Below are 15274 nucleotides of genomic sequence, written 5' to 3'. Positions count from 1 at the left end.
CAATGTGTTTTTTGTAGTGGCTTAGTTTATTTTTTATTTTCTCTAAACAGCATGTGAAACGTGAAGCCTGTTTTCTACTCTGGGGGCCGTTCAATCTGATGTAAAGCTCAATAGTGCAACTCTAAACTTAAGTTTAGCAAAATATCATGTTGTTTTGCTGTCGCTATTGATTACAGCTTTATAATTGTTCCAATCATCCCCTTATTGTTTAAATATGTTGTTCGTAGAGCCCAGAGGAAAGATTTGTATCATTTGCAAATTAGTCTATAGTTTTCAGCTGGTCTCAGCTATTTTCTGAGCCTGCATGCACTTTTTACACATCTTGTTTGTGTAGACAAGTCTTCTCAAATGTGTCAGTTTAGTACAACAAACTAAAAACGTACGTTTTATTTTTGTATTTAATTAGCCAAGTCAGTTAAGAACAAATTATTATTTACAATGACAGCCTAGGAACAGTGGGTTAACTGCCTGTTCAGGGGCAGAATGACAGATTTGTACCTTGTCAGATTCGATCTAGCAACCTTTCGGTTACTGGCCCAACGCTCTCATCACTAGGCTACCTGCCGTCCCAAATGCAGTAAATGATCAGTTAACTAAAGAGTTGGTCAAGTAAAAGAAAGTAGTAGTATATTAACGGGTAAATAAAATACAACCAGGTATTAGTAAGTCATAGTTGAGCATAAACGTTCAGTAAAGTACAATAAAGTATTAGTAAACACAGGATTGGGAAATTAAATCCTTGGTAAAGTATACTAATGCCTTAGGAAAGTATAATAAAGCCTTTGTACAGTAAAGGGATTGAAAGTAAAGCCAAAGTAAACAGAAAGTAAAGTATTGGTAAAGTAAAGTATTGGTAAAGTAAAGTATTGGTAAAGTAAAGTATTCGTAAAAGTAAAGTATTAGTTAAGTTAGTAAAGTGTTAGTATTTTCCCTTTCGTCTGGGCTCGGAGACCAGGGGGGTTGTCCCCTGACTGTCGGTCTGTGTGTTCCGTTTGTCAGTCTTTCAGTCTGTATTCCCATCATTGATGATTCCTACCCACAGGCAACCATTAATGAGCTGGGCGTGTGTGTGTGTGTCGTCCACTCTCGCCTCAGTCTAATTCAGGGGGAATGATACAGCCAGTCCGTACAGGCACCCTACACACCTAAGCACCATTCAAATCTTCAATATTTCAATATTTACTGTAGACGTATGTTTGAGGATACAGTAAGGATCTATGGGGTTAGAGGGTTAGAGAGAATTTTGAATATGAATATCACTTATCCATTAGATAACATTAGATGGGAATTTTCCCTCAGCTACTTGGTTATTAAATACTTCTCCCTAATTAATCAAAATGGACATGGATAATGTTAAAATAAATTGATATCACATTTCTTAGTTGAAATACACTAAAGCAGCACTGTAGCAATATTATTTTACTATAACAATATATACTAGTTTACTAAAGCAATACTAGGTTACTATAGCAATACTACGTCACAATAACAATGCTAGTTTACTATAGCAATACTAGGTTACTATAGTAATACTAGTTTACTATACCAATACTTGGTTAATATAGCAGTACTAGGTTACTATAGCAATACTAGGTTACTATAGCGATACTAGGTTAATGTAACAGTACTCGTTTACTATAGCAGCACTAGTTTACTATAACACTACTAGTTTACTATAGCAATACTAGTTTACTATAGAAATACACATTTAATATAGCAGTACTAGGTTAATATAGCAAGACTATACTATGTTACTATAGCAATACTAGTTTACTATAGCAGTACCCGTTTACTATGTATAACACTACTAGTTTACTATAGCAGTACTACGTTACTATAGCAATACTAGTTTACTATAGCAATACTAGTTTACTATAACACTACTAGTTTACTATAGCAATACTAGTTTACTATAGCAATACTAGTTTACCATAGCAATACTAGTTTACTATAGCAGTACTAGGTTACTATATCAATACTAGTTTACTATAGCAATACTAGTTTACTATAGCAATACTAGTTCACTATAGCACTACTAGTTTACTATAGCAATACTAGTTTACTATAGCAATACTAGGTTACTATAACACTACTAGTTTACTATAGCATTACTAGTTTACTATAGCAGTACTAGTTTACTATATCAATACTAGTTTACTATAGCAATACTAGTTTACCATAGCAATACTAGTTTACTATAGCAGTACTAGGTTACTATATCAATACTAGTTTACTATAGCAATACTAGTTTACTATAGCAATACTAGTTCACTATAGCACTACTAGTTTACTATAGCAATACTAGTTTACTATATCAATACTAGGTTACTATAACACTACTAGTTTACTATAGCATTACTAGTTTACTATAGCAGTACTAGTTTACTATATCAATACTAGTTTACTATAGCATTACTAGTTTACTATAGCAGTACTAGGTTACTATAGCAATACTAGGTTACTATATCAATACTAGGTCACTATAACACTACTAGTTTACTATAGCAGTACTAGGTTACTATATCAATACTAGGTTACTATAACACTACTAGTTTACTATAGCAGTACTAGGTTACTATAGCAATACTAGGTTACTATATCAATACTAGGTTACTATATCAATACTAGGTTACTATAACACTACTAGTTTACTATAGCAGTACTAGGTTACTATATCAATACTAGGTTACTATATCAATTCTAGGTTACTATAGCATTACTAGTTTACTATAGCAGTACTAGGTTACTATATCAATACTAGGTTACTATATCAATTCTAGGTTACTATAGCATTACTAGTTTACTATAGCAGTACTAGGTTACTATATCAATACTAGGTTACTATATCAATACTAGGTTACTATATCAGTACTAGGTTACTATAGCAGTACTAGGTTACTATAGCAGTACTAGGTTACTATATCAATACTAGGTTACTATAGCAATACTAGTTTACTATAGCAGTACTAGGTTACTATATCAATACTAGGTTACTATAGCAATACTAGGTTACTATAGCATTACTAGTTTACTATAGCAGTACTAGGTTACTATATCAATACTAGGTTACTATATCAATACTAGTTTACTATATCAGTACTAGGTTACTATAGCAGTACTAGGTTACTATAGCAGTACTAGGTTACTATATCAATACTAGGTTACTATAGCTGTACTAGTTTATTATAGCAATACTAGGTTACTATAGCAGTACTAGTTTACTATAGCAGTACTAGGTTACTATATCAATACTAGGTTACTATAGCAATACTAGTTTACTATAGCAGTACTAGGTTACTATATCAATACTAGGTTACTATAACACTTCTAGTTTACTATAGCATTACTAGTTTACTATAGCAGTACTAGGTTACTATATCAATACTAGGTTACTATAGCAATACTAGGTTACTATAGCATTACTAGTTTACTATATCAATACTAGGTTACTATATCAATACTAGGTTACTATATCAATACTAGGTTACTATAGCAGTACTAGGTTACTATAGCAGTACTAGTTTACTATAGCAGTACTAGGTTACTATATCAATACTAGGTTACTATAGCAATACTAGTTTACTATAGCAGTACTAGGTTACTATATCAATACTAGGTTACTATATCAATACTAGGTTACTATAGCAATACTAGGTTACTATATCAGTACTAGGTTACTATAGCAGTACTAGGTTACTATATCAATACTAGGTTACTATATCAATACTAGGTTACTATAGCAATACTAGGTTACTATATCAATACTAGGTTACTATAGCAGTACTAGTTTACTATAGCAGTACTAGGTTACTATATCAATACTAGGTTACTATAGCAGTACTAGGTTACTATATCAATACTAGGTTACTATAGCAGTACTAGTTTACTATATCAATACTAGTTTACTATAGCAATACTAGGTTACTATAGCAATGCTAGTTTACTATAGCAATACTAGTTTACTATATCAATACTAGTTTACTATAGGAATACTAGGTTACTATATCAATACTAGTTTACTATAGCAATACTAGTTTACTATATCAATACTAGTTTACTATAGCAATACTAGGTTACTATAGCAATGCTAGTTTACTATAGCAATACTAGTTTACTATATCAATACTAGTTTACTATAGGAATACTAGGTTACTATATCAATACTAGTTTACTATAGCAATACTAGTTTACTATATCAATACTAGTTTACTATAGCAATACTAGGTTACTATAGCAATGCTAGTTTACTATAGCAATACTAGTTTACTATATCAATACTAGTTTACTATAGGAATACTAGGTTACTATATCAATACTAGTTTACTATAGCAATACTAGTTTACTATATCAATACTAGTTTACTATAGCAATACTAGGTTACTATATCAATACTAGGTTACTATAGCAATATGATAATACGCTATATAACAACACTTAAGCCTTTAGCAGATATTTCTTATTCCTCTGTAGTGTTCGTCCGAGAGGCTGTTCATTCCCTAGCATTCCACTGTCCATTACTAACCCAGGTAACATTATCTAACTGTAGTGTAACACTCCACTGTCCAGTAATATCCCAGGTAACAGTATCTAACTGCAGTGTAACACTCACTGTCCAGTAATAACGCAGGTAACAGTATCTAACTGTAGTGTAACACTCACTGTCCAGTAATAACCCAGGTAACAGTATCTAACTGCAGTGTAACACTCACTGTCCAGTAATAACTCAGGTAACAGTATCTAACTGTAGTGTAACACTCCACTGTCCAGTAATAACCCAGGTAACAGTATCTAACTGTAGTGTAACACTCCACTGTCCAGTAATAACCCAGGTAACAGTATCTAACTGTAATGTAACACTCACTGTCCAGTAATAACCCAGGTAACAGTATCTAACTGTAGTGTAACACTCACTGTCCAGTAATAACCCAGGTAACAGTATCTAACTGCAGTGTAACATTCACTGTCCAGTAATAACCCAGGTAACACTATCTAACTGAAGTGTAATACTCCACTGTCCAGTAATAACCCAGGCAACAGTATCTAACTGCAGTGTAACATTCACTGTCCAGTAATAACCCAGGCAACAGTATCTAACTGCCGTGTAACACTCCACTGTCCAGTAATAACCCAGGTAACAGTATCTAACTGACTGCTGAGGCTGAAACCACTCCATAACAACAACAATTTTAATTATTTCTGACCACCCCTTCACTACTCCTACCTCTGCCCATACATCCACTCCAGAACCATGGTGAAAAAGAAAAATAATTAAAATTGACCAACCAACTCATGCTGTTGTGCATTCTGTCGATCTGTGTGATTAACCTCAGAGAAGGTGGCAAAACATGGAAACAAGGTGTTTTTCCAGCACACTATACAGCCTCCAGCCTGCTAGCCTAGACTGTAGAGCATTTACAAAACTTCCATTATAACTACTCTCCAAACTAAACAACTGGAGACTGCAGAAGCTGTGATTTCATTGACCATTTCGATCAGGCTGCTCTAGCTCGCTGTTCATTGTACTGTAGCTCTAGCCAAACGGTTGATGATGTGTGTGTACCATTCCTCTTGATTAGCGCGTGAGTGTGACTCTAACGACCATAACAGCTTCTAAAGAGTGTGATGTCATTTATCTCCCATTACCCAGCATCCTCATCAACCCGGGGAACCACGTAAAGATGCAGGAAGGAACTCTGGGGTTCTTCATCGCCAGTGATGCCAAAGAAGTAAAGAGGTAATGGCTATCATCCCACCATCACGGAAAAATACAGAAAAACGCCACAGGAAAAGCCTTGCCTGGGTTTTCATTCTCTTGGTGGCTAAAATGAGATTAGGCATTCAACTTCTCTAAATATATTGTTAAAAATAAAGGTGTCATTGGTAAAAGTAAAAGCCAGCTGGTAAAAGCCAACTCACAGGTCAACCTGGTGAAATGGGTCAAACTCACAAGGTGAGTTGCAAACTGAGATGATAAATATATATGCTGCTGTTTCCTCCCCAGAGCATTTTTCTACTGCAAAGCTTGTCACGATGACATCACAGACCCCAAACGGATCAAAAAGTGTGGCTGCAAACGACGTGAGTACACCCACGCCCTGCCCACAACACAATCACTCACCCCTCTTATGACCCTCCTCTCCTCCCAACCCCTCCCCCACCTCCCACTGTCGCTGAATTAGGATTAGGATGTGCTATATGAATGATGTCATATCCCTCACTGTTTCTCATAGGAATATCATTTTACAGCTATAACTATATTATTTTGCTATTATACACTTTGAAATGGAAATTATCCCAGTGATGACCTTGAGTCCCATTTGAAAGTGTAATAACTGTGATCACAATTCCTCATCCTTCATTGTGGTATAATCCAAAATCAATGCATGATAATATTATTTATTAAATCCAAAAGAAGTACAGGCAACATTCTACACATTTAGTTTGATTTATTAATTTCATGACTAAAATATGTAACCTGATCATGTTATGTATCATAATGACAAAACTAGTTAGAAGAGTGGACTGAAGTCTGGAGGCAGAAAGGGACCGAGAGAGAGAGAGAGTTGTCAGTGTGCTAATGATGGAGTGAGTTTGAGTGACAGAAGTAGATGAGCAGACGAGGGAGGCTGTCAGGTCACCATAGCGACTCTGTAATATGGGCAGAGGTATTGACCTCAGTCAGGTGGAATAATAAATTAAATAATGGCGTTCCTCTGCTCAGGGTTCATGGGGTCAGACAACCACATACCCTATTGGTCAAACCATACAGAATCAGAACACCGTAATGGTCCAGGCATACTACCATAAACTTCTGCCAGCGGGGGATGACGTGGAACATGACCCTTTTTCTCAACTTGTACTTTTGATCAGACTGGGAATTAGAGAATGTTTACCAGGGTTGGGCTCAATTTCTTTTCAATTCAGGAAGTAAACTCATTGAGGAAAATAATATACAGTAAGTCGTATTTTCAGTCTACTTCCTGAATAGGCTGAATGAAAAGCGTTAAGGGCCTTACCTACATGGGCCCTTGTCCCAACATGTTAAATAGTTCCACCTCCTGCAGTCTCCATACATCTAGAAAGGTCAGCAACAATTACAGTAAGCAGCCTACGCCCAAACAAACACACAATCTCCACTGTCCTTTCCCTTTGTCTGTGTCATCTCACTTATTCAGACTAAAGGCCTGGTAGTTTGTCAGGTAGGGAGAACCAGAGACCTGTATTGTCTGATTATCACTATAAGGCCAAACGGAGGCAAGCTGAGCTGTACTGGGCTGGCCTGGTTACACATCCGCCACAGTTTCTGCCACCGTGCTGGAATGGACAATGTGAAAATATATATCTGAGCCAGCACTGTACGGTTTGGGTTGGCCCTATAGTGTGAATCAGGCATTAGTCCAATAGATTTACTGTACCTGAAACGAGACAGTTCTATTCTAGATTATTTTAGTTTCTGTGTCTCTGTTGTATTACCAACAGGAGGGCCACATTTAGAGAGATGACAGTTCCATTACTAGAATGAATGTTTGTCTTCTGTTAGTTCTGTTTTGTTTCTGTTGTTGTTTGTTTTGTCCAAGTTTTTATGACCATTGACATGTTGTTGATGTTATTTCCTTCCCCTGCTGCCGGTGGGAAACACCACTACTTTCTTTAACCACCCTCTGGTAGTGATTTACTGTGAGTAAAAAAACACGGGTTCCCTCCTACCCAGAGTGCAGTGCGAGTGTCTCTTCTCTTTCTCTGCCAGCAGTATTCTATGTTGCATGTTACCGGTGTAGCGTTTGCATCCTTCTCCCCGCCTCTCATCTTTACACTGTCCTGCCTCAGACCAGACCTGAATTCAGCAGAACCCAAACTCACACCTACATCTGATTATCTAGTCTGTCTCCTCATAGGCTCATAGTCTAGCCCGGCCTCTGACTCCCTTAGTATGACAGAGTGTGATTTTATTATAGGAGAAGTGCATGAACTCTCTTCGACATTTTTGCCTCAATATTATATTAGAAACCCAAGCCTTGTGTTTTCAGCTTTCCATGAGTCCTCCTTACCCTCTCTCTAATGACACGCACTGAGTAAGTTGAAAATGGAATGTGGTGACAATCTGAAATGTCAAACGCAGATTGATATTGGTAATGCTAGTCATGGATTTAATGGATTTAAGAGAGACAACAGGAGGGGGGAGAGAAAAAAATAAAACCATTTAGATTCAAATTAATCTTCTCACTCTGAGGCTATTTTTTACACTGTTGTATTTTCAGAAAAGCGTAAAGTGTTCTTGTGGGAAGTTCTGGAAATGATTCAGCTCAGCAAGCAATGTCTCCAAAACACAATCAAAACAATCTGGTTGTACCCCCTCACCCTCCACTCCCCTCACTGCTTTTAGTTCCCCTCCCCACCCCCAGTACTTCTAGCCCCCCTCGCTGCTCCCCAGTTCTCTGGTACTCTGCCCAGCTCCAATCGTACCACTACCCAGAGTTTACCAGTGCATTAAGAATTGAAATATTGTCGCCCACAGCCCCACTGTAATTCATTTCAATTCTAGATGGTCGCCAGGGCCTATTTACTAGCTGTCATCAGTGCCCTGAGTGAAAGAAAACTGCTTTACGAGACAGTGCTTTAACTGTACTGCGCGCTTCATTGCTGTACTGCTAGTTGGCCACTAGGTGGCGATGTCTTGCCATAGTCCTGAATGTAGCCTTATCGAAGGAAACTGACACTGAGGTCCTCAGAAACCTATTCAGCAAGAATATTATGAGCAACAGGGTGTGTTTCAGTCATAGACACAGAATTACTAGAATGGTAAAAAAAAAAAGGCCCTTAGACCACTGTAATTGAACTGGAACACTCATCACAGACCCATTGATTTTAATGGAATGACTGTTCTGGTAATACCTTTTCTATGGTTACAGTAAACAGTGAAAGGGATAATTTCATTAACTCTTGGCTGTGTTTTATGGTGTTTGGTGTTTTGGTTTGGTTGAGATGTGTCTGAACACAAAGTGAGTCTTTCTAGGAAAAACTTTTCTTTGTGTTACACATTCCTCTATTTACATTTGTGCTTTGCAACATGATACAATAACTGGATAAAAGTAATAGTGGCTTTAGTTTATTTAAAAAAACATTTTATATAAGTATCCATATGTTATTAAGTTTGATTTACTATTCAAAGTCAACACGGCTCATCACGTTCTTGCTAAATAGGGTTGTCTTTCCCTTTAGAGGACCAGTGACCATAAGTATGAGTTCCATTAGGACATCCTTCTCACTATTGATATTCAACTTGACTTCTATCTTTGTATGTTTTGTCTGGTGGAATGTTGAATGTGACATATGAAAACAAAAACGTTTATTTCCAGAACCACAAAAACAAACTGACAGCGTAGTGGTGTGTGTGTGTGTGTGTGTGTTAACAATCACCTTTCTTTGACAAAATGTACACAGACAGTCTTGTTCATGTTCACTCTTGTGGTGAAGAATGTCCTAAAAGGGACACCATAGTCCATACTGTAGTAGGCTAGATCAGGGTAAAGGGTATGTGTGAAGTAATTTGTTCAAAAACATTGTCATGTTGTGTTGTGTTCTCCATCTCCTCCTCCCATCTCTTGCTAGCCAAAATTACCACGACACGTACTGTGTTCAACTGAATACCCACCTAGAAAAAACGAACAAATAATATAGTTCAGCATGAAATGACACTCACTGCTCGCATCTGGCACACCTCCAAACTCTTTCTGCTCTGTAAACAGGTACCCCACTCCACACCCTTTAATCGCTATGATCTCTCTATGCATGCTTATGAATGTTTATAAAGCACTTGTGCATGCTGTTTGTAGGACACACAGACCCTGATGGGGCCAGGCCTCGCTCTCCATTCTCTCTCTGGCTACAAACCCTCCTAGCCACATATTGTTAAAACAGTAAAGGTAGACGTATAGTTCTCCCCAGAGAGAGGGAGAGAGTGCGTTTCTGTGATCGTGTTAGTGTGAGTTGGTGAGTTGGCATCCTGGCACAGAGATAATGGAACCCAGGGACTGTTGTCTGTCACTGAACCAGAGCCACAGCAATCTAGAACCGCTGCTCTGAGGGGTTTTCACTACCTACCGCTCCTCCTGGGGTTAAGATCTTGACACATATATACACACACACACGCTTCAAATGTGTGATATACATCATGTACATGCGCAGTAACTTGCAAATACAGTGCATTCGCAAAGTATTCAGACCCCTTGAGTTTTTCCACATTTTGTTACGTTACAGACGTATTGTAATTTTTTAAATTTGTTTTATCCTTGTCAATCTACACACAATATACCCTATAATGACAAAGCAAAAATAAATAAATAACATGCCTTATTTACTTAAGTATTCAGACCCTTTGCTATGAGACTCTAAATTGAGCTCAGGGGCATCCAGTTTCCATTGATCATCCTTGATGTTTCTATAACTCCATTGGAGTCCACCTGTGGTAAATTCAATTGATTGGACATGATTTGGAAAAGCACACACCTGTCAAAGCAAAAACCAAGCCATGAGGTAGAAGGAATAGTCTGTAGCGCTTCGAGACATAATTGTGTTAAAGAAACAGATTGGGGAAGGGTACCAATTTTTTTTGCAGCATTGAAGGTCTCCAAGAACACAGTGACATCAATCATTCTTAAATGAGGAAGTTTGGAACCACTAAGACTCTTCCTAGAGCTGGCCGCCCGGCCAAACTGCGCAATCGTGGGAGAAGGGCCTTGGTCAGGGAGGTGACCAAGAACCAAATAGTCACTCTGACAGAGCTCCAGAATTACTCTGTGGAGATGGGAGAACCTTCCAGAAGGACAACCATCTCTGCAGCACTCCACCAATCAGGCCTTTATAGTAGAGTGGCCAGACGGAAGCCACTCAGTAAAAGGCACATGACAGCCCACTTGGATTCTCTGGTCTGATGAAACCAAGATTGAACTGTTTGGCCTGAATACCAAGCGTCATGTCTGGAGGAAACCTTGCACCATCCCTACGGTGATGCATGGTGGTGGCAGCATCATGCTTTGGGGATGTTTTTCAGCGGCAGGGACTGGGAGACCAGTCAGGATCAAGGGGAAGATGAACAGAGCAAAGTACTGAGAGATAATTGATGAAAACCTGCTCAAGAGCGCTCAGACCTCAGACTGGGGCGAAGGTTCACCTTCCAACAGGACAACGACCCTAACCACACAGCAAAGTCAACTCTGGAGTGGCTTTGGGACAAGTCTCTGAATGTCCCAGCCAGAGCCCAGACTTGAACCCGATCGAACATCTCTGAAGAGACCTGAAAATAGCTGTGCAGCGACACTCCCCATCCAACCGGACAGAGCTTGAAATGAATGGGGGAAAATCCCCAAATACAAGTGTGCCAAGTTTGTAGCGTCATACCCAGGAAGACTCGAGGCTGTAATTGCTGCCAAAGGTACTTAAACAAAGTACTGAAGGTCCTGAATACTTATGTAATATTATTATTATAATTTTTTATAAATTAGCAAACATTCTTATTTTTTACTTTGTGTTTATTTAACCTGATGACGGGTTAGGGTTCCCTTTTGGGAACGACCCCTCCCACGTTCAGCTGGAACGTGGCGCATGGAACGCAAAAATATTCTTAGAAATATTTAACCTCCACACATTAACAAGTCCAATACCTCAAATGAAAGATAAACACCTTGTTCATCTACCCAGCATGTCAGATTTTTAAAATGTTTTACGGCGAAAACACCACATATTTATATTAGACCACCACCGAAACGAAGACAAGAGGCAGCCATTTTGTCCCAGAAAATATAAAATTATAAAAGCAGGATTAAAAAATAAATCATTCACTAACCTTTTGAAAATCTTCATCAGATGACAGTAATAGAACATGTTACACAGTACATAATTTTTTTTTCAATAATATGCCATTTATATCCATAAATGTCCATTTACATTGAATTCATGTTCAGAAAATACTGAAAAATGTCCGCAGAAAATATAGGTAGCGCCGCAAGATAACGTAAATAGACATCATAAACTTTGACTAAATATACATGTTCTACATATAGTTAGAAAGATACACTGCTTCTTAATGCAATCGCTTTGTTACATTTCTTTTTAACGTTACAGAAATCGCTCACTATTCAATATTCTGAGACGGCGCTCAGACATAAGCAATATTTCTCCGCTATGTTGGAGTCAACAGAAACACACAATTTCAGCATAAATATTCCCTTACCTTTGATGGTCTTCGTTCAGAATGTACTGGAAGGGTTCATACTTACCCAAAACATCGTTTGGTTTCAAGTCTTGTGTCTTTGTATTAGCATCTGCTAACAATATCAGCTGAAATGCACCCAAAATGTCCTCTGGTCCCGAAAAGTTGCGCATCAAAACTTCAAAATTACATATTATATGTCGACTAAACAGGTCAAACTAAGTGCAGAATCAAGCTTTAGGATGTTCTAAACGTGCAAAACAATTTTCAATTCAACCGGTCATTGTTTGTTCTCCTCCGGAGTACTGGAACAAAGGAATGGATGGGACCAATTCGCGCCCTAACGCACAGGTATTTTCTCGCGACACTCACTCAATTCACTCCCATAGGGCCAAAACTCGCGGGATTTGAACGATTAAACGCTCTACTGAATGAGGACATCTAGTGGAAGACATAGAAAGTGTCCCCAGATCCATAGCTGGTTGGGAAGGGTGGGGGCGATCACGTCAAATTTCCCCCCAACTTTCATGATCCCAAAACTAGTTTGGAGGAATGCCTGCCCTGTGAGTTCTGCTTAACTTACAGACATAATTCCAACGGTTTTAGAAGCTTTAGAGTGTTTTCTATCCAATAATAATTATTATGTGCATATATTAGCAATTTTGGACAGATTGTTTTTCAGTTTACTATGGGCACGCAATTCCTCCAAAGGGGGCAGTATTCTGCCTAGCCTTAAGAGGTTTTAACCTTTATTTAACGAGGCAAGTCAGTTAGTTAGCAAGTCAGTTAAGAACAATTTTTTATTTACAATGACGGCCTAGTGGGTTGACTGCCTTGTTCAGGGGCAGATTTTTACCTCGGGGATTTGATCTAGCAACCTTTCAGTTACTAGCCCGACGCTCTAACCACTAGGCTACCTGCCGCCCCTCTACGGACCATTCCTTTGTTGCTTTGTCATTATGGGGTATTGTGTTTAGATTGATGAGGGAGTAAAACAATTTGAGACATTTTAGAATAAGGCTGTAAGGTAACAAAATGTGTAAAAAGTCAAGGCGTCTGAATACTTTCCCAATGCACTGTACACACACACCACTCTCAAGCCTTTCTGGAGGAGTGCTGCTGTAGTGAAACTCTTGTCCTGCTAGCATGGAATGGCCTGGCCAGTCTAGCCAGTAGATTAGTGTGATGGATCCTTGACCACGGCTGCCGCAGCTGCATGAGGGGATACAGGTACGTGATCCACACCTTTAGCCGGACGGATAGAGGATGTTATGATCTGTTATGTTTATATTTATATTATATGTCTGTATGAGGTTTGCTGCTGAAGACATTGTCCATGCTACTCTCTGGCCCTGAATGACCCCCCCTCCCATTCCCCTCTATCCTCTCCCCCCTTTACCCCACTGTCATATTTGCCTTTATACCTGTTATGGCATTTTCAGCCTTAGGACACAGCTTGACCCTTGACCCTGAGACCTTTTTGACTAGCCAAATTGGACTACAACTTTCAAGTTGTTAAAAACTTTATTGATCAAAACAAGACTTTGGGATGAAATTGAAAGAGCTTAATTTGACCATGGCAATATATTGCACACAATTGTCACTGCAGTTTGGCACTCTTGCCGTATATGAAGCACCCTAATATTTTAGGCAGGGGTTGGATCCAAAATTATTTTCCAATCGTTTTGTTTGAAACAGAACCCTTTTTGTACTTTTTTTTAACCTGTCAAATCAACATAGTTTTTACATTTATAGCTCATTAATTTACTCCACCAATTATCAAGGATAGAGAAGCTACAGAATGGGTAGATGTTCACATGTTTCATTGGTCGTATAAGTGCAGGCGCGAGATGCGACTGAAATTTCAATGGTGGGGAGAGAGCGAGAAAGATGGGTGGACATAAAGAGGGCTTGGCTTGAAGCGCTAAACATCATGACGTGAATTGGAATGTGTTTAGTTTATTACTAGCATCAGAACTTCACTTATAAAATAATTATATACTAGACATGAAAACAATTTTCGGGACAAAAAAACTGTTCTCAAGATTTAATAATAATGGTTCGGTTCCGGAATACTAGAGATGACTTTCGGTTCTGTTTCTGTTCCTTGAAAATTGTTGTTCTTTTATGGTTTCCTTTTGTGTTTCCTGAACCGGTTCCAACCCCTGATTATAGGTGCCCTTTACTGGTCTTTTTTGGGGCTCAAGCCTGCGTGAGCTGGTATCTAAAGGCTTTGCATTTATTATCTTTATGGAGTTACCTTCTGGCTTCCCTGGATGACTATTTCACCTTTTGCCATTAACCTGCTGCTTTTCCTCTTCCTCTCATCCCAAAACATGACTGTAGCCAAGATGTCCGCCTACAAACAAATGAAACTGGCATGTTGTTTTGATTGCGGCCGTTCAGAGCGAGACTGCTCTTGCATGTCAGGCAGTGTACATAGTAACATGGACACCCTACAGAGGGCCTACCCACTCTCCTCTGTCTCTGTTCATGATTGCGCAACCACTTTACGTGCCTGTAAGTTACACCGCCCAACACATGCTGTTACATGTCTGTTCTGTGTGTGGACCATGTACCTTTGTGCTTTATCCGTAACGTTGTCCATGTGGCGTGCTTCCATAGTTGCTGTTGTTGCTTATTTAAATGTATTTGTGATAATATTGTTTTTGAATTTGAGTAGTATTTATTATTATATTTTCTGTAGGTTGTATTGGGTGGCAGTGATGGTGTTGCTTTATGGTGCTGCTCCACTGTAGCTGTTAGCTCTGTGGCTAGCGCCTGCTACATTCGTCAGCCACTCGGATGGGGACTGCTATTAGACAGTTGGTGTTTCGTGTGTTATATTCTTTCAAATACTGTATATTATCTATAATTATGATGAAGAAAAACATGACTTCGTTGAAGGGATGATTTATTTCTGTTTATTTGTGTTGTTGTTGTTGTTTTGTCTTACTTTGTTTATGAAGGCATCGCAAGCCTATAGAGGAACCTCCTTGCTAATTGTGTTTCTGTGCTGTTCCTGATAATTTTATTTCACGCACACAGGACTGACTTGTGCAGGAA

At 38.6% G+C, this 15274-nt stretch overlaps 1 protein-coding gene across 24 annotated transcripts in view; it reads left to right on the top strand.

Annotated features, from left to right (window-relative positions):
• LOC100301648 (calcium-activated potassium channel subunit alpha-1) overlaps positions 1-15274 on the top strand; it is a 317555-nt gene that overhangs the window by 241876 nt on the left and 60405 nt on the right. For 9 of the 24 annotated variants that reach the window (XM_036986905.1, XM_036986944.1, XM_036986906.1 and 6 more), the window contains 4 exons: positions 5648-5734; positions 6002-6078; positions 7669-7677; positions 14555-14728. In XM_036986905.1, the coding sequence (XP_036842800.1) occupies positions 5648-5734; positions 6002-6078; positions 7669-7677; positions 14555-14728 (347 nt within the window). The remainder of the gene's footprint in view (positions 1-5647; positions 5735-6001; positions 6079-7668; positions 7678-14554; positions 14729-15274) is intronic. The other 15 variants (XM_036986913.1, XM_036986930.1, XM_036986912.1 and 12 more) reach the window with 2 other exon arrangements.

The sequence above is a fragment of the Oncorhynchus mykiss genome, chromosome 1 (genome assembly GCF_013265735.2).
Source record: "Oncorhynchus mykiss isolate Arlee chromosome 1, USDA_OmykA_1.1, whole genome shotgun sequence".
Taxonomy (NCBI): domain Eukaryota; kingdom Metazoa; phylum Chordata; class Actinopteri; order Salmoniformes; family Salmonidae; genus Oncorhynchus; species Oncorhynchus mykiss.
The sequence above is the reverse complement of the archived record's forward strand: the minus strand, read 5'-3'. Positions and strand labels throughout refer to the sequence as shown.